Source organism: Drosophila willistoni, chromosome 3R (genome assembly GCF_018902025.1).
Source record: "Drosophila willistoni isolate 14030-0811.24 chromosome 3R, UCI_dwil_1.1, whole genome shotgun sequence".
NCBI lineage: Eukaryota > Metazoa > Arthropoda > Insecta > Diptera > Drosophilidae > Drosophila > Drosophila willistoni.
In genome coordinates this window covers 11725001-11744325 of record NC_061086.1, presented here as the reverse complement: position 1 = coordinate 11744325, position 19325 = coordinate 11725001, and the positions used below count along the sequence as shown (strand labels likewise).

Genomic DNA, 19325 nt, shown 5'->3' with positions numbered 1-19325 from the left:
AATTTCTAATTACAAAAGCTGACAAAAATAACCAACAAATAAATAAATAACCTTCAAATGAACCTCTAACTAACTGACAATAAATAATGAAACAATGATTCAATTGCCCATTTGTTTTTCTACCTACATTTGCGAATATGCTAAAATCTAAATCAAAAATGGCAATGTAAATTCTCTGAGAAATTCAGGTTATAGCACGCTATAAGCCAGTTTTAACGCTCATTTAAAACCAGCTTTAGTTAATTCCTTAAACTATTTTTAAAAAAAGTGTTCCACACTCACAAAGCAAACTAAGCATGGAGCAACGTATATTAATTCTGCATTAAATGTTAAGTTTTTTACCCAACAACCACGATTAATTACAAATTTAAGTGGGTGAAATCTACCAACAATTTCATTAAAGATCTTCTATTTTTTCGCCATTGTTAGTACCAAAATTAGGTAGTAGAACTTATAGACCAAGCAGTTAAAAATGTTCAGAAGTAAAAATGGCAGTTTTTTTTTGCTTAATCATTCAGTAAATGAAACTTAATGTATGTATTACCATAAAGTACCATCCATAAAGCAAATATTTTTGATTACTCGACCTAGCTCACTACAAAAATTGTTCCACCGGCTACAAACGGGGCGTATACGCAATACGTATACACAATAAAGATAAAGATTAATCACCGAAGTAAATCCACTATGATAAAGTAAAATATATATCAATGAATTTAACATTTGTGTTAGAGTATCCAAAAAAGGTTTTGAGGTTTATTTACCATTTATAACAATACCGCTTTTGTGAAAAACAATACGCATCGCGGCTACAGAATAATAAAAATAAAAAAAACAGCCATTTCGATTCATTAAAAACAAATTAAAACTTTTCGCCCACAGGCTTGATGGTCAATTCATGGATTTGCACATTTGGAGGTGTCGAAATGCAATAGGACACCGCATCGGCCACGTCTTCAGAACGCAACATTGGAAAGTCGGTGAAAAGTTCCTTGATTTGGTCGGGAATGATCTCAGTGTCAACTGCTCCAGGGCTTATACTCTGTAGATATTAGACATTTAGAAAAAGTCTAGATAAAACAAATACGTCAAAACATACTGTAATTTTTGTCTGAGTTCCTTTATTTTGGAACTCCTGACGCAGGACTTCGGTCAAGGCGGTGATGGCATGTTTGGATGGTGCATACAAATTGAAATTGAAACCAGGCACAAAAGGTACTCCATGTCCAGCAATGCTGTTAATAATGACCACATGTCCATCGTTAACCTTGCGGCGTTGGAGGGAGAGGAATGCCTCACGAGTACACCAGGATACACCAAGAACATTTGTGTCCAGGATTGCCCGAAGATCGTCGGAATTATTTGGTTTTGTTATCTCAGTATCTCGGGTAATGCCCGCATTGTTTACCAAGACATCGACCCCACCCACATTTTGTTCGATCCATGCAAAGGTCTCGATCACTTGCTTCTCATCGCTGACGTCACATTTGCGGCCATGGAAACGTTTAGCCTGATCAGCTGGCAGTGAAGCCTTCAGCTCTTGTAGACGCTCCTCACGTCTGGCGAGACCAACAACAATTAATCCCTTGGCCACCAGATCCTTGCAACAGGCTGATCCAATGCCAGAACTGGCTCCAGTCACAACGGCAACACGATTTAACCAACGATCCATATTAAGTTTTCTCTGCGATACAACTAAACTTTCCTCCAAATGTACGTGGCCTTTTATACCATCTGCTTTTTCTGGAATCAAAAAGCTTCAAACTATTGATAAATATCTGCTCAAGCAGTAAGCAGTACTCTTATACGAAAAATTGCTTATAATGCTTAACCAGCCTTTTTTTTGCCTTTATAAACAAAAAGGGGCACAATATTTTCATTTCATTTGATATTTCGCTCATTTGTGAAATAGCAAATATTCTTAAAATATCTAAACATAATATTCGATATTCGTTGATAAATTTCCAATATTTTAAACGAGTGAATTCCCTTTCCTAGGAGTTAAAGTCCATGTTCTCCCCATGGTAAAAAATAAACTTTTCCAAGGATGTCGATGCTATATTCATATATTCATGTTATACTCCTTTGAGTAACCCTTAACCCTTTGGTTAAGGCATTTTTCATTCGAATTTCTATATAAAACTGATCTGCCATCTAAACATTTATAACTTTTTATACCATGGGATTCTTCTGGAAACAAAAGCTCCAAAGAATTGATAAAAAAATTGTATGTTCATACTGATTAAACATTTACTCTTATACAAAAAAATTGTTTTTAATGCTCGCTTAGCTTTATCAATGACAATGCAAAATAGACCAAACATGATATGAAATAAAAGTATATTTTTATTCAATTGGCCTTTTCGAAAGAGCAAAGCAAACAAGTATAATGTTGTCCTAACCTTGTATTACTTATTTTCTTATTTCTATTCTATTAAAATGATTACAAATGCTTTCTATCTTGCATATATTTAGTCGAATAAATTTCATTTCATTTCACCTGAGTAGAGGAAAATAAGGGCTAATTATCGGGTTCGTTAATCCTTTTATCCAGGGGAAAAATCCGAGAATTCGCAAAAAAACAATATAAAAGCTTGAGTCCAATCATTAGCTACTTTTTTGTTTGACAAACCTTAATAAAGTTGAGCAAGCATTACAAGCAAGTTTTCGTATAAGAGTGACTATTTGTTTCATATATTTTAGTATACTGTTTATAATTGATTAGAGCTTTTCTGGGTGTTCAGAATCAGGTATAAAAAGCATAGAACATTTAGCTGAGTGTTCAGTTGAGTACAGAGAATATAGTAGAATAAACTTAAAATGGAACGTTGGTTGAATCGAGTTGCCGTTGTGACTGGAGCCAGTTCTGGTATTGGCGTTGCCTGCTGCAAGGATCTGGTGGCCAAGGGAATGGTTGTTGTTGGTCTTGCCAGACGTGAGGAGCGCCTACAAGAGTTGAAGGCTTCTCTGCCAGCTGATCAGGCTAAACGTTTCCATGGCCACAAATGTGACGTCAGCGATGAGAAGCAAGTGATTGAGACCTTTGCATGGGTGGATAAGAATCTTGGTGGTGCCGATGTCCTGATAAACAATGCCGGCGTTATGCCAACAACTGAAATAACAATCCCAGATAACTCTGCGGTTCTTCGGTCAATTCTGGAGACTAATGTGCTTGGAGTATCTTGGTGTACCCGTGAGGCATTCCTCTCACTTCAACGCCGCAAGGTTAACGATGGACATGTGGTCATCATCAATAGTGTTCTCGGGCACAAAGTGCCAGTGTTTCCAGGCGTTGGCTTTCACATGTATGCACCATCTAAACATGCAGTCACCGCCTTGACCGAAGTCCTGCGTCAGGAGTTCCAAATCAAGGGAACTCAGACAAAAATCACAGTAAGTTTAAAATGGTTTTCAGTCTCAGACATCAGCTCATTGCTTTTCGCCTTTACAGAGCGTAAGTCCTGGTGGAGTTGACACTGAGATGACCCAAAAGTTCAAGGAGTTTAGCCCCAATTCACCTTTTTTGCGTCCTGAAGATGTGGCCGATGCGGTCACCTATTGCATTCAGACACCTCCAAATGTGCAAATCCACGAACTGACCATTAAGCCTATTGGCGAAAAAGCTTAAAGTAAAAGTAAAATTTTAGAGCCATAACCAATTGACAAGTTGTTAAGTTAATATTTTTCTTTTTTAAAACTAAATCGATTCTACATTTTTGTAGAACTACATCTACTAACTACATTTTTTGTAGAACTTAAATATAAAACTGAGTCCAATACTTTTCACCAAAATCTATTTACTTCTTATAAGTGATCCCTTATTCAAAATCATGTCAAAACATTAAAATCTCGAACCATATTTTTAACAACATTAGTTAAATTTTTCTTATTTTCCAAAAAGAAAGTACAGATAAGGGCTTTGCCAGGATGATACAAATTTTTAACTTTACTATATTTTATTCAATACATTTTTAATTGAACTCAAACAAAAATTAAATGATTTGCTTAAAACAAGCAATGTAAAGAAATTTTATCTTAAATTGTAGAAATTTACAATTTTTTTTATAATATTTAAAATTATTCAATTATTGATAAACTTAAAGATCTGCGAATTCAAAGATGAGAATTTTGAAGAAATATTCAAATAATTATTGAAGAAGAAGCAATTTTCCAATGGTGTACGTCAATTTGATTGCAATTTATCTGGTATTTAATGACAATATCTTTTCTATATCCTTTCTTTGGCTAAACTATATCCAACATAATCCATAAACAAGCATTTTCTATATGCGTAATGTAAAAGTTAAAATAAATTGGCTAAAGTTACAAAAAAAGGCATTTCAGATCAAATCAAGGATTGAAAAACTTACAGATAAGAAACTTGGAAAAGGTCTTTGTTTGTTTTTCTTATCTCAGTTCAGTTAAGTAAAGCAAAGAATCTTGGAAAAACCAGAGTAGATTTGAATCATAGGATTAAATTCCAATATATATTGGACATTTTTTATAAAAACTTTTTTATTAAAGGATTTTTTTCTTCAGTCAAATTAGTTTATAATTTTTCGCCAATGGGCTTAATGGTCAATTCATGGATTTGGACATTTGGAGGTGTCTGGATGCAATAGGTAACAGCATCGGCCACGTCTTCGGAACGCAGCAAAGGAAAATCGGGATTGAGTTCCTTTAGTTTTTCATCAATTATCTCTGTATCAACTCCTCCGGGACTAACGCTCTGTGGATACAAAAATCAGTTAATTAATGTGTAAACTTGGAAAACATTTTTAACTTACTGTGATTTTTGTCTGAGTTCCTTTATTTTGGAACTCCTGACGCAGGACTTCGGTCAAGGCAGTAATGGCGTGTTTGGATGGTGAATATATGTTAAGGCTAAATCCAGGCACTATGGGTACTTTGTGTCCAGCCACACTGTTGATGATGACGACATGCCCGTCATTCACCTTACGGCGTTGGAGCGAGAGGAATGCCTCACGGGTGCACCAAGCTACACCTAGCACATTGGTTTCCAAAACAGCACGAAGATCGTCTGAGTTGCCTGCATTGGTCACATCATTCATTCGGACAATGCCGGCATTATTTATTAGAACATCAGCACCACCAACACTTTTATCAATCCATGCAAAGGTCTCAATCACTTGCTTCTCATCGCTGACGTCACATTTGTGGGCGTGGAAACGCTTAGCCTGATCAGCTGGCAGAGAGGCCTTCAGCTCTTGTAGACGCTCCTCACGTCTGGCAAGACCCACAACAACCATTCCCTTGGCCACCAGATCCTTGCAACATGCTGCTCCAATGCCCGAGCTGGCTCCAGTGACAACGGCAACACGATTCAACCAGCGATTCATTCTAATATAGGGTTAACAGATACTTAATTAGGGCAGTTTGTTTTGATTTGTCAAGTCTATTGCGCATTGAAGCTTCGATGGGGAACTTCATTGCCTTTTATACATTCTTTTTATCTAGAAAGCTCGACATTTAAAGCTAAATCTACTATACTCACATAGAACAAGTTGTTATTTCTATACTCTTATACTGAATAATGTTTATAATAATCTCTTAGTGCCATTTAGTTTTCATAACGATGACTGAGCATAATAAGCAGTTTTAGAAGCTTATTCAACTTTTTTGCCGGTCGCGTGCCAACTAAAATATAAACAAAACAAATTAAACGAGGCGGGAATAATTATACTGTCTTTCTTGAGTAGCTTTCAATTGAATCCAAGGCATCGTATTAGTTATCACAAAAATTCCCCTAAAACTAATCTTTACGATTGAAGAATACGAATAGAACTCGTAACAATAACCATTTCTGCTGTAATATCACTATAATTTCACCATTTGCCATGAAAACGAATAATACCAGACAAAATGATAGCTGCTAACGAGGTCAGAGTCGAAAGATGAGTTTTAAATTGTTTCACAAGTAACATTTATTAAATCACTGTAACACATTTTATATATTTTTGATGATGAAGGAGGTACAGGTTTGTTTGTTTTTGTAATTTTTCATTTGTTTGCAATTAAGTACATACAATACGTCAAGTTAAAGTTCTTTATGTCTGTATAAAGAACAAATGTTTTGTTTTTGTTTTCAATTTCTCACCTTATGTATCACAGTTACATGGTTATTACAAATGTGAGGGGAAATACAGGTAAGAGTGTGTGTGTTTGTGTGTCTTTTTGAATACATCTAAGAATAACCAACACATATTTTAATATACATACATACATATTGTAAGTATTTCGTACGTATCGCCACACAACATACAAAATGTGTGGGCGTGTGTATAAAACTACCAATTATTGTAAGTACATTGGGGGAGGGGGAGGAAAGAGGGACCCACAATGTGGTACCCAATTTAACAGCTAATAAAAATCGAGAGTATAAATAGTTTCCGATTGATTACAGATCTTTTAAGTACATAACATTTTTGAAAAATCTCACTAAAAACTAATAATACCGACCGTAATACATAGCTCCCCACTAATTGCTTTTTGTTTTGTGTTTAAAATTACTTGGCTGGAGCATCAAATCTTGTGTACAACTAAAAGGAAAGCACATTGCAAACTGTTTAAAGTCTTTTGGAGATAGCACACTAAAGAGAGTTTGTTTTTTTTTTCTTTTGCAGGCGCGAAAACTTGGCGTAAATATTCTTTTGACACCAGCCTGACCAAACATATCTTAAAAACTAATTTATATTAATATATATATGTATATGGTATATAATGTACTATATAGAACCTTGCACAACACGACAAATGTCCCATGCATACATATTTAAAACTAAATAATGCATATACATATGTACATATGTATATGCTAACACGCAATTGTATATCTGTATATAAATGTATCTGTGATTCTTTTGTTTTCTGTGGAGGAGGCGTGGGATATTTGCAACTCTCCCACCGGTATATAAAAAAAAAAATGCAGTTGCTTGATGCAGCATCCATCACTTTATGACTCTGGCCGGCAACAAGTAACCAACTCAATGTGATGTAGACGGATAAGTTTGATATTTGCAATCGCGCATCGTTTGAAACGAATGCTCAAAATCATGTGGTAGCGATGACAAGCCATGACCACTTTCTGTGCCCGAAATCGTTTTGATCAGACTACTAGAGTTAAGAGACTCCATTTCATGTGTCTCTGAATTAGCCAATTCCACGATGGCCGAGCTGGTTGGTGTTAGTAGCTGCTCGCTGGCAATCACGTTGCTGGGTTTACTAAGCAAAAAGAAGAATAATTAGTTATAATCAAGAAGTAGAACGAAATGGTTAGACTTACCGCTCGTAAAATTTATTGCTGGCATTATGATGTTTTTGCCAAAATGGCCAGCGTAGTTGCATGAAATTATATTGCGGCCCGGCCACTTTGAGCAAGCTCATCAAAAAGAATGTAGCATAAAACCAACTTGTGATCATGACAACCACCAAAAAAATACCAATTTGTATATACGGCAATATGTTGGATGCCATCATAATGCCACCAGCAAATCCTGTGGTGGCAGCTGCCATAACCGTCGGTCCGATAATACGCGAAAGGACGAACTGTGTGGCAGCCAGGCGTTCCTTAACAGGCGACATGCGATAGTGTATGCCATAATGTAGACTGAAATCAACAGCCAGACCGATGGCGGTGCTGACAGCTATGCTTTCTAGTATATTGAGTTGCCAGCCAAGTAAAATGAGCACGGCAACTGTATGGAATATGGTGAGGGAGACCGTGATAACCGCATAGATGGAGATAAGCAGATTTAAGGTGAAACACAGGAGCACTAGAAGCGATGTAGCCATGGCCAGTAGTATGGCAATGAGCGTATCATGCGATAGCGTGTCCTGTACATTGTAAAATTTCAAGTCGCTGATAAACCAACCGTTTTTCAGTCCATCTGGCGCTGAAATTAGACGCTGCTGGAACCAGTTCTCCACAGTTTGATAGAACTCCTTAATATTTGCATAGACTGTGCTATAAGATACATTTGATTCAAATTCAATGACCACAGCCTTGATAAGCAATGGCATATCTGTGCCATTAATTGCCATTTGTGTTTCCAAGCTATCACTGCTATTGCTGCTACTCTCCAGATAATGATCTTCCGTCAGTTTGACAGATGATGATGATAATGAAGCGGCTGCAAACTTGGGACCAGCCGTGCCTGGATGATAGAATTGTGGCGTCTCATATAGACTGGATATGCTTAGGGGCAGACACTGCTCAAAGATGTGCGGCTCATAGGGAAACTTCGCACCACAGCAGGGAGAGCGGTCCTGTCCAGCAATATCCATGTCATCGATGCATTTGCGCATCATAAAATCGATAAAGTTCTCAATAAAACAATTTGATTTTAGCATGGCAAATGTATCCTGATAAAAAGATTGCTGGCGCACACTCTGGCAAAAGTCCAGTATCCAAAGTTGCGCCTTCTTGCTGGATATATTAAAATTATTGTCGTAGTAGAGGTGGCCATACGAATTGGGGTTCGTGTAGTCACCATCGTCCACAGCCTGGACACCCCAAACGAAACGCATTTGCATTTTGAAATTCTCCTCGATTTGCAATGGTTTTTCAAACCAAAACTCCTGCTTCAAACTCGAATAGATCTCGAATGGATGCGCCGATACAAATAGCTGGAAATGTGATTTCTCCGGCAATTGTAGTCCTGGATACCAGAACACAATAATGGCGCTGGCCACGCCCATAGCGCCAAATATAAGCAGCCAAAAATATGCATAATTCATAATGCTTTGTGTGATGCACTTTTCAAACAATTGGCAAAATTGATTAATTGACTTCTTGCAGGCGATTAAGAGTCGCTGTGTCGTATACTGGCGACATGACATACTGCTGGCAAATAGACGTTCCATAATTGAAACGGATGCAGGCAGCCATGTGATCATCAATAGATAGTTAGTTACCACCACTGTGCCCGCAAAGACTCTGCAAGCAAAGACCATATAAAATCATCAAAGTAAATCATCATTAATCGAAATCCCACTTACCCGAAACATTTAATGGCCGTAATGGAGCTGCTGTATGAGGCATAAAATGCTCCCGCCGTGGTCAGCGATGTGACAAACATGGATGCCGCTGCATGTCGCATTGTTAATGACATTATATTTTCCAATGTCTCGGTATTTTCGCTCTGTTCCAGCTGCTGGGGAAGTGTTGATTGCGATTGTGTACAGCTTTTGGTGAATCGCTCGGCCAGAACGCATTGCCAAATCTTTATAAACAAAAAGACATCATCGGCTCCAATGCCAATGATCACAACCACAGCGAGCAGATTCATATAGGGGAAGAAGCTAAACTCAAAGACCATGGTATAGACAAAATATGCCAAGCCGAGCGAAAAAGTAACCGCAAAACATGCCATATAGGTGATGAAAGCCGATCCCGTGTATAACCAAATGCATGCCATGACAAAGAGACCGCCTAGGGAGACCAACCAAACATCGGTGATAAGAAGCTCGTTGAAGAGCTCATTCTCTAGGCCCAAGTCCATGGCGATGACTTCGACCAGTTCGTTTTTTAGTTCACTGCAAATAAAGTCAGAAATTAGAGATATATATTCATATAGTTTTAACTTACTCACAAAATGGAGCAAATTGATATTAAAAAATTGGGTCCAACATATTTCGGCGATATAATACCAAAATGCGTGAAACATTTAAGCACTACGAAGGCTGACTATGTCGATCACTCAAAGACCAAACGCACAACTATTCAGGGCAAGAAAAAGCAAACCGATCCCTCACTTATATCCGGACACTATGCACACAATTTGAAGGTAGATGGTCAAGAATTGAAAACCCTAACATGGCCAACCGCAATGGATTGGCGAGAAGAGTATCGACAGTATCTGTTGCGTATGAAATGGTGCAATGAGGATATCTATAAACTCTTCTTTGTCTGCCCTCCTGTGAAGTACGATCAAATTGAACAGTTTCTCAAGGATCTGCACAAGACGGTCTATATAATAGACTATTCGCCAGATGAATATGTTTCACTTAAAAAACAAAAGAATGTTAATGAACATGATCCAGCAGACAAACTCGATTTCGTTAGAAAGGACTATCAGACTACCTATGGCAATTATTATAATCGCCTGCAGGATCTGGCGCACTTTAAGGAGGGTTGCTATCCGACACCGAAACCTAAGAACATGTCCATTGATACGTTTGAAAAGACGATGCGTAAACTATTTAGAAAATACGATCTCACAACTTATTATGAGGAGTTGTGTTTGCCGGCTTTGATGAAGGCTAAGGATGGTATCATGCCATCTGGTCCCATCGATCGTTATACATTGCGCAAATATTAGGATTCTGTTTCTTTTTTTATACTTACGCTCGCTCCCATTCGTGGAAGAGCGGCAGGATGCGATTAGAGTGAGGTACGGGCATATAGATCATGGCATATTTTAAATAAACATTGGAGTCCTGCAAATAAGTTTATTTCTGTGATTATTAATTCAAATATTTAATCCATTTACTCACATTTGACTTGATGAAGCCAGTATCGGTGAGAAAATTCAGTACATTGTAGACGAGGTTGTGGCGTTTGCATTCCTCGGGGGCGTAGCATCGAGTGTTCTGATTGCAATTGTTGTCCAATTTCAAATCGTGGAAATACTCATAGCAATTGAGCAAGAGGGTCTGCAGGGATGCCACATCCTCGGTGGTCAGATCAAAACAGGAACTCTTGTTGGCCAAAAGGGCGGCATAGTTGGATAGGGACCAAGGTCGACAACAGTTTGTGGTAAGCATTTCGGGTTCACAGTAATCATTGAAACTGGGAACGGCACCGATTTGCTCCTGCAACTGGCACATGGCCAGAAGACCATTCAAATCGAATAACGAACCCATTCCACTGGGACCAATGCGCTGAACCACAAAGTGCGAGTACTCCTTGCGTGGCGATGAGCCACAAAAGAAACCCTCAATGGGCTGCCGTATATCAGAATCACTCCAGCCATTAGTGGTTGGCAGAGTGGCAGCCTGTTTGAGGAGTTTCCAAGTGCTCTTCTTAGTCTGCACCCTTTCACGATGGGCCTCCTCATCTACTGAAGTTGTATTATGGCCATATTCAATTGGCGCGCTAATGGGCTCTAAGCTGGAGGAAGAATTGTCATTAGTTATTTGATAGTCGCGAAACACACCGCTATCGCCCATCCATGTGTCCACGTCAGTCTGTTGTGGTTGTGGTGCCTTTGTGGCCTTGAGTCGTTTATTTAACAGCATCATATTCTTGGCCACTTCGGAGTGATCTCGGATCTTTTGCTCTTTGCGTCGTTTGTGATTTTTGTTCCTATGGTGCTTTCGCCTCTGATGTTTTTGACGCCTGTGGTTCTGATTGTGTCGGTGCAACTCATCGTAATGCAGTTTCTCAAGCAGATTCGACGGATTCGGAAAGAGGGCACCATTGCCATCGCACTCCTGCAATAAATTATGCCAAGCGGTCAAGCGATTGCCTATTTGTGTGCCGCGCGTCTCAAAGCCCTAAACGAAAAAAATGGGAGTAATGGAATGGGTTAATGAGCATGCGTAGAGCATGTAGGGGCCGTATGGGCTCACCAAGGTGGGGTCACTGAAGTCGGGCAGCTTGTTCAGGATGAGGGCCACAATTATGCAGGCCACACAGTAGACAGCTATGGAACATACCACCAGATAGGGACGACGTGCCAGTACATGATAATACCAGTTCATCTTCTCTGAATCAAAGCACAACATTGCAACACCAGATAAAACCCTCCCACCCTTTTTTTGCGTTTAGTTTATTTTTCTTTTCATGTTGTTGTTGTTGCTGTTGTTGAGGGTTTTCTGCGAAATTTGCACTTGTTGTTGTCTTTGTTTAGTCATTCAAGCTTCTTCGTTTACATTTTGCATAAGCTTAAGAGGCTTTCATGAAATTCTGTGCCTTGTTTTATATACATATATAAAATGCAACAATAATAACTAATAACACAAAATATATAAACAAAAACTATTTAAACATTTATTTTCAAAGGAAATTAAAAAAACAAGGGAAAACGATTATGGTCACACTAAAATACTTCAAGGACAGTCTTGGCCTTTTGTTGAGGGACCTTTAGCCGTTTTTATATCCAGCTGATATAAAAAATAAATTAATCATTTTATATTTATGCCAACAATATTAAATGATTTAAGTGTAAATAAAAAATATGTAAATTTAAATAAAACTAATAAAATTTAGAAAATGTTATAAGAAATTTTGTATGAAACTTTTACACTAATTTGAACAGCTGTTTTAGCCGCAAATAGTTTTAGCTGCAAAAGTCCACCCTGTTGATGACAAATCGATAACAACTCAAATATAATCGATGACAACATGTTTTGTAACCGGTGCAGTACACATTAGGTAGTTTTATTTTATTTTTTAATTATTATAACTTAGAAATGCTGCGCAAAGTGCATTCATTGTGTCGGCAGCGAGCACCGGCAATCTTCTCTAGAGTTTACTCGACCGATGAGGCGAATACCAATTCCAGCTCCGGCGCTGGCAACAGCAGCAGTCGTGGTGCCGGCGGGTGAGTTTCTCGGTAATGATAGTGGAATTTTGTAACTTCAACAAATGGGTAATAATTTTATTTTTCCAGGACTAAGAATGCAACAACAAGCCGACTGCCTGCCATACGAAATCCCTTTGCTGCGGCACAGGAGAAAACAAAGAACACATACTTGACCATGGTGGAGATCTTTCAGGAACGTGATGTCCATCGACGCAATCATGTGGAATTCATTTATGCCGCCCTTAAGCATATGCCGGACTTTGGTGTCGAACATGATCTGGAGGTGTACAAGGCACTGATCGATGTGATGCCCAAAGGCAAATTCATACCAACAAATATTTTCCAAGCTGAGTTTATGCATTACCCAAAGCAACAGCAGTGCATCATTGATCTGCTGGAACAGATGGAGGATTTTGGCGTGATGCCCGATTACGAGATGGAGGCTATGCTCTTAAATGTATTTGGCAATAAAGGACACCCACTGCGCAAGTATTGGCGCATGATGTACTGGATGCCCAAGTTCAAGAACCTCTCGCCTTGGCCACTGCCCGATCCAGTGCCAGATGATACGCTTGAAATTGCAAAATTGGCAGTAGAACGAATGTGCACGGTAGATCTGCGCTCCCAGTTACGCGTATATGAAACTAGTGAGCTAAAGGATGCCTTGGATGAGACGTGGATTGTAAGCGGCATGAGTCCGGAGCAATCGAAACTGCTCCGGGAACACAACCGACAGAAAGCCCTTTACATTGAGGGTCCCTTCCATATATGGATACGAAATCGGCGCATCAATTACTTTACCCTACGTGCCGATGCCGATGATGAGTTTCTGGCTCAATTGGATGAGCGACAGCTGGACGAGGATGATGTCTCGCACATAGAAGTCCCCTTCTTTGGTCGTGCCCCGCCACGGCGTCACAATCAATTGGGCAAACTGCGATCAGTACATCAGCAGGATGATGGCACAATTTTTGCTATTTGCGCCACTGGAACGTCTACCAAGGATTCACTGCTCTCTTGGATACGTTTGCTGGAGTCAAATGGGAATCCAATTATAGGCGAAATTCCTGTGCTCTTCAGGTTTACATCCACAGTGCCTGCCAAAGCACAGGAAATTGAGGGACCTGCCACAGTTCCAGCGACCAGTGATAATGCTTGAACTAAATTTGTTTTATGGATGAAATCAGATGAGATGAGTAATTAAAATTGTTGAGCAAATCCTTTTTGGCTTTTTAAGTGTCTTGATATCGTCTACTTTATTAAGCACATAATAGAAGAGAAAATCAAACACAAGGAGGATCAATTGGATTACAGATAAATATGTATATATATCAATATATAGAGTGAGTTGAGCTTAAACGGAAAATCACAGTACCCTAAACAAAGGTCGCGAAAAATATCTTTAAACCTCTAAGTTTTTTCAGTATATATGTATGTACATGTACATCGATTGGATGTCTGAGATATATTGCTCTTTAAGCTAAATCTAAGAGGTATTAAGCTAGTGTCCCGTTCCTATGATGGAAAACTCATTTCGCTCGCGTCTTATTGATTGGAAACACTTGCGTGACAACGCCAATGCCTTTGCTGCTGCCCTCACGGAACAGAATACGCATGCCAGGACGCACATACTCCGGATGACATACAAATTCGAACATCACCGAAGCGCAATCGTTTGTGCCCAGTTTCTCGCCACCCATTATACCCCGGATAACGGCTGTCTGCCGAATGCTGCCAATGTGTACTGTAGTCTGGAAGCCAACGAATATGGACGTCGCATGGTAGAGCACCGATACCTTTGCCTGAATTGAAGAAAAAAACAAAGTGTTAACGATAACGCCAATTGTTAAGTTCATTGTTCGTCTCACCTGAAAAAAGTATGTGCCGTAGGGCTCATCGGCTGGATTGTGGCTCGTATAGCCAAGCAATACCATGCCACTGCGCAGCGATGGCAAATCCTGATCAGGTGTGAACGATAGCGACGCACTTTGACCGGCACGAACCACTCGGCAAGGAGCTTTATTTCGATGTACTGTATTCACATATACTGGATGAAAACTACCATCTGGCAATGGACCGATTTTCATAGGTATATTTTCGGGTAGAACTCCCTGAACCAGTAGACCTCCGACCACAGGTCCCACATCCGTGACTCGAAAGATTTCATCGATTTGGAACTCGCATGGTTCCTGTTCGAGACGCTCCTTCTCTGCATTGCTTATGCCCGGTGAGAGTACATACAAGAACTTGGTGACTAGGTTTAGGCCCACACCGCTGACATTGGATACACAAAAGATGGGCACAATATTCTCGGACAGTTGATTCGATGCCGCCGAAATGGCCTCATCTGTATTTGTGACAACGAAAGGAACCTTACGGCAGCCAATCGACGTGAGTAGCAGCCGCAGTTCCTGAATGGTAGCATCCGGCGATGTAATATCTGTTTTGGTGATCAGTATAAAGAATGGCATATCAAGGGCACGCACAATGGCCAAATGTTCTTCGGTAGAGTCGTTGCATCCGCTGCCCGCTGAGACCACAAGCATGGCATAATGAGGTGAGTAGCCGCTAAGTGCCTGAACTGTGGTGCGCATATAGCGTCGATGTCCAGCCAAATCCATGAATGTGACCAGCTTGCTAGAGCGGTCACTTATCTCCTCTGCCGTCATCATTTCGTTGTATTTGTAGTTAACCACCTTGCCAAGCGAGTCGAAGCCCAGGGTCTCATGTGATATGCAGGATGTTCGACCTGGAAAGAATTTATTTTTGTTTATAGAAGACGTCTATGACTATATTTATATTCCACCTACCCGACTGTATCTCGTGCATATGCCGAAACATATTAAGACGCGCCCGCCCGTGTCCATTGTCCAGCTCATCTTGTGTAAGTACGCCTAACAGTGTGGATTTGCCGGCATCAGCTCCGCCCAGCACAGCAACTCGCACCTCAATATTGTGCTGATCGTCGGGTATTTTACGGACTAAAACTTCTGCCACAAGTCGCCGACTAGCAATCGTCTTTCGCCTGAGAACAGATGTGCTAGCTCCGAGCTGGTGGGCCATTTCCTTAAGGGTTGTCAGTGAGGCATTCATATCCTTTTCGCTTAGACCCTGCAGGAAGCCCTCATCCGAGACACCAATCTCATAGATGGCCTCACCATTGCCCTCCCGTAGACGCCATTTCATTTGTGTTACCAAATGCTCGAAACGCTGCCTTGAAGGATTCACCAGTTTCAATTTGTACTCCACATTTCCCAGCTGAGGCTCTGGTGGCAAGGCACCCTGTTCAAAGTCAAAGATTAAGTGTCGCCGGGCATGGGTATGGGCAATGCTTCCACTACGACCACCAGCATCCTGGCATTCATTGGCATTCAAATCCATTTCGTAGTCACTGCCACTGCTTCCGGCACTGCAATTGCCATTCAGTTCCGGCTCTTCCACAAATCCATCATCTTGATTGGGATCGAAAAGGCTTAAAAATGCAGCCATTCTGGGGAGAACAAATTTTTTTTGAAATCAATCAATTTTCTTTCGAAATTGCGCCGTTTTAAATGGTAAACAGATTTATTTATGTATGTATGTATGTTTCTTTGTATCTACATCATAATATGTATCTTATTGTTAGTCTTTGTGTTTTGGCTTGTGTCCTCTCTTTTGGGGATTGACCGTGACCTTGAAACTGTTCTTTGGGTTGTGTGCGTGTGTGTTTCGATTCTTGGCAAACTGGGAATATGTATTATCTATAATTATTCAAACAATACATTCCTTACCCAATATCATAGGTAAATATGGATTATTTTGTTTTGTTTTTTTTTTTTTTAACAAATTACAAATTGTTTACACCTTCTCTCTTTGGTCACTATTTACTACTGTTTCTGACTCTGCGCGGAATAGCGGATTGTGTCACTGGCACGAAAAATCGATCGTATATATGTATGTATGTACATACATATGTGTTACCCAGTCCCCCAGCTTTTTGTATTTCCCTCTATCTGTTCGTTCGCGTCTTGTGCTTTCTGTTTTTGACTGCCTTTCGATTTTGTTTATAACTTGTTCTGCTTTGTGTAGCAACACCCACACATAGCCACACGCATCTGCAGCTGCGTGTGTGTGTGTATTGGTAGCGTATCTAAGAGCTTTCTAATTACTCTACAAGTAGAGCCCATTGATCAAGGGCAAATATTTTAACCGTTTTACCAAACTTATGAAAGTTTATATATGAACTAATTTTTAAATTTTACCGTTACTTATATTCTTATAGCTATAATTATAGTAAAATCTATTTCAAAAGCTTTTTAAAAGTGCAGGGCATACGAAAGTCATTGTAGCCAAAACATTTCGCATTATTGGCCCGTATTTTTCTGTTTGATTTTCGCGTCTTGACGTTGTTTTTTTTTTTGTTCTTCTATACAAACAGCTGAGACGAATTCGACGGAAGCAGATAACAATAAAATAAGAGACTGTATAAATAAACACACCTATGCACATACACACATACATACACGTATATACACTAACAGAAAATCACTTTGTGCGTATTTTTGGCGTAATTCAGAACAATTTGAGAAAGCTTTTTGATTCCGGGAACTCCTGCAGACGTGTCAATGTCTATATTTACCAACAATGTAAAATGTAAACCACAAACTTAATAATATTAGGCACAATTATGTATGTACATATGTATAAAGTCACTTTGCATTTTAATGCTTGCCCTTACATTTCGCAATTTTTGTAATATCCGCTGAAGCGAACAAACCAGTTTCGCTATAATTTTTAAACTGTGCGTTTTTTGTTTTGTTGTTTGCAATGTTTGATGAAATTGCAATTGTGTAATGTTGCATCAGATTGCGTCAGCTGTTGCTGGTTGTTTGGCTATTGTTCATTTACTGTGGGTGGATGTTTATTTTGATATGTGTATTTAAGTGTTTTCTGCCATTTTACTATATATATATCTACGGTGTGTTTAACACGGTCACAGAAACAATTTTGATGTGGCGGGCGCGCCAAGAAAAGCCCAGTAAACAAATTTTAATTGTTTTCATTTGATTGAGAGATTTTGTTTTTTGTTTTTCTTCTTATCAAATTGTGTCCTTGCTAACTTGGTCTAAACACGTATTTAAGGTTCGTGTCTGCACTTAGCACCCTTAGCACTATTACTCGCACCCTTAGGACTATTACTCGCACCCTTAGAACTATTACTCTCACCCTAAGGACTGTTTACTCGCACCCTTAGGACTTTTACTCGCACCCTTAGCATTTTTTTTAGTATTTTTTAGAGATGAACTATCGAACCTCAGAGGGTATTTGGGTTAGCAAGTTTACCTCATCTCTAATTGAGGTGGTCAAGGTGAACTTGACCTTGATCCTTTTATATAATGATCTTGACCCTTTATAATAATGTATAGCAATTGGACTATTAGGATAATTCTTTGTATGTTATATTTTGTGTTTCTTTTTAGCAACTTTCTTGAACATTAAGATGAATGGAAAATAAATATAAATACATATATATCACTAGCAAACCCGGCGAACTTCGTAACGCCTAACAGTCAAAGAATTTCGTGTTACCTTTTAGCTTGAAACTTGCCATTTAAAATGGTGGCCTCAATCACGTTCTTCATTAATTTTTTAATAACCAATCGTGTGCCATTGCACAGCCGTGGTGGGTTCAAGTTACGGAGCAAAATCACCGGAGATCCTACTTTCAATTGTAAGTGGTGCGGTGGCATGCCTGGCAAATCCTAGGAATTCAAAAATTCTACTGGGTAATTTACAGCTTCGATAGTATTGCAAACTATATCAACAGATTTGTATGACACAGAGTCTGTTGGCAACAATTGTTGTATCTTGAAATTTAATCCATGAACGTCCACATTTTTCGCTGCTAAAATGGCTCTTTCTGCCAGCCACTCAAGATTTATATATTGTGTGTGTACATCGGGAAATATACAGTCGATGAGAACATCTTGCGAGTGGACGATTGTGCAAAAACCGGTTGGTAATTTTATTGATCCAGTATTTTCATGTACGGCAACTTTCCCATTGCCAATATCTAATAGCTGTTTCGAAAAAGTTTCGGCGGAGGGAGCCTGAAGCGTTTGAACGCGCATGTTCACATGCCCTGCTACGCTTCGCTGTGCCCGCTTTTGAAATATTAAAATTGCAGTTGGTAATTTTATTGCTGAAATTCAAGTTAAACCCTTGAAGTAGATGTCTTTGGATATGTTGAACGTCTTATTACTATGTTAAATTCTATTTAACTCTATTGCTGAGTTGCAGTTAAGTATAAATTACAGTCTAAAAAAGGCTCTTTTGCTACACACTCGAGATTTTTTATATATAGATTACATTCTCGTTTTTCTATATCTGTCCTATGTTTCGCTGTGTTCTTGCTGATATCATATACTCGTAAATGTCTTGGGGCGTCATTCTAGAGGCTGCCACCCACGAATCCTTCACTTGGAATGAACGCTCTGGATCTAGTTTATGTTTATAGTACTCCAAATAAATTTTATCTAGAACACACTTCCGTATGTCGTTTGAATTGATTGCCCTCTTGCCAATCTTGAAGTTTTTGTGGCTTATGAATTTTCCATAATCCCACCACAATGGACATCCTAGTGCCTCCAAATCCATTATTCTTTTCTTCTTTTTTCTCGAAACCAAGAAGAAATGTTATGTATATCTCTTTCAGTGTATCCTCTGAATATGGAACTTTGGCCACTTTCCCGATCAACTCCCAACAAGTTGCCAGAACAAAGCTGCCCTGCTTTTCCA

The 19325-nt window shown here is 39.3% G+C and overlaps 7 protein-coding genes across 11 annotated transcripts in view; 3 read left to right on the top strand and 4 right to left on the bottom strand.

The window, feature by feature from the left end:
• Nucleotides 1-728: 728 nt before the first annotated feature.
• LOC6650586 (farnesol dehydrogenase) lies at nucleotides 729-5488 on the bottom strand. 3 transcript variants are annotated; one of them, XM_047011493.1, is made up of 2 exons: nucleotides 4788-5488; nucleotides 729-1042 (listed from the first exon to the last, which is right to left on the bottom strand). In XM_047011493.1, exons 1-2 carry the CDS (start codon nucleotides 5358-5360, stop codon nucleotides 863-865), a joined length of 753 nt encoding a protein of 250 aa, XP_046867449.1. In that variant the 5' UTR covers nucleotides 5361-5488; the 3' UTR covers nucleotides 729-862. The 3 variants fall into 3 exon arrangements, with proteins under 3 accessions (XP_046867449.1, XP_046867448.1, XP_002073654.2); XM_047011492.1 differs by lacking the exon at nucleotides 4788-5488 and adding an exon at nucleotides 1100-1694; XM_002073618.4 differs by lacking the exon at nucleotides 729-1042 and adding an exon at nucleotides 4460-4729 and having other exon boundaries at nucleotides 4788-5481.
• Nucleotides 2790-3779, top strand: LOC124460518 (farnesol dehydrogenase-like). The gene is made up of 2 exons (XM_047011497.1): nucleotides 2790-3393; nucleotides 3452-3779. Exons 1-2 carry the CDS (start codon nucleotides 2821-2823, stop codon nucleotides 3626-3628), a joined length of 750 nt encoding a protein of 249 aa, XP_046867453.1. The 5' UTR covers nucleotides 2790-2820; the 3' UTR covers nucleotides 3629-3779.
• Nucleotides 5489-5920: 432 nt separating the features above from the next.
• On the bottom strand, nucleotides 5921-11969 carry LOC6650584 (protein dispatched). Its single transcript, XM_002073616.4, has 6 exons — nucleotides 11593-11969; nucleotides 10516-11517; nucleotides 10367-10458; nucleotides 9019-9555; nucleotides 7304-8956; nucleotides 5921-7242 (listed from the first exon to the last, which is right to left on the bottom strand). The coding sequence occupies exons 1-6, from the start codon at nucleotides 11746-11748 to the stop codon at nucleotides 7005-7007; spliced, it is 3678 nt and encodes a 1225-aa protein (XP_002073652.1). The 5' UTR covers nucleotides 11749-11969; the 3' UTR covers nucleotides 5921-7004.
• Nucleotides 9549-10468, top strand: LOC6650585. The gene has a single exon (XM_002073617.3). It carries the CDS (start codon nucleotides 9615-9617, stop codon nucleotides 10338-10340), a length of 726 nt encoding a protein of 241 aa, XP_002073653.1. The 5' UTR covers nucleotides 9549-9614; the 3' UTR covers nucleotides 10341-10468.
• Nucleotides 11970-12352: 383 nt separating the features above from the next.
• On the top strand, nucleotides 12353-13766 carry LOC6650583 (evolutionarily conserved signaling intermediate in Toll pathway, mitochondrial). The gene is made up of 2 exons (XM_002073615.4): nucleotides 12353-12566; nucleotides 12636-13766. The coding sequence occupies exons 1-2, from the start codon at nucleotides 12436-12438 to the stop codon at nucleotides 13705-13707; spliced, it is 1203 nt and encodes a 400-aa protein (XP_002073651.1). The 5' UTR covers nucleotides 12353-12435; the 3' UTR covers nucleotides 13708-13766.
• An 81-nt stretch (nucleotides 13767-13847) lies between these two features.
• Nucleotides 13848-17557, bottom strand: LOC6650582 (GTP-binding protein 2). Of its 3 annotated transcripts, none has more exons than XM_047011486.1 (4): nucleotides 17266-17554; nucleotides 15359-16038; nucleotides 14417-15297; nucleotides 13848-14350 (listed from the first exon to the last, which is right to left on the bottom strand). In XM_047011486.1, the coding sequence occupies exons 2-4, from the start codon at nucleotides 16035-16037 to the stop codon at nucleotides 14078-14080; spliced, it is 1833 nt and encodes a 610-aa protein (XP_046867442.1). In that variant the 5' UTR covers nucleotide 16038; nucleotides 17266-17554; the 3' UTR covers nucleotides 13848-14077. The 3 variants fall into 3 exon arrangements, with proteins under 3 accessions (XP_046867442.1, XP_002073650.1, XP_046867443.1); XM_047011487.1 differs by having other exon boundaries at nucleotides 14081-14355; nucleotides 14421-15297; nucleotides 17266-17557; XM_002073614.4 differs by lacking the exon at nucleotides 17266-17554 and having other exon boundaries at nucleotides 15359-16096.
• Nucleotides 17558-18769: 1212 nt separating this feature from the next.
• Nucleotides 18770-19325, bottom strand: part of LOC111519468 — a 1051-nt gene continuing 495 nt past the window's right edge. The window contains exon 2 of the mRNA XM_023180520.2: nucleotides 18770-19325. This exon is cut by the window's right edge and continues 14 nt beyond it. Coding sequence (XP_023036288.1) covers nucleotides 19060-19325 — 266 coding nt within the window. The 3' untranslated portion in view covers nucleotides 18770-19059.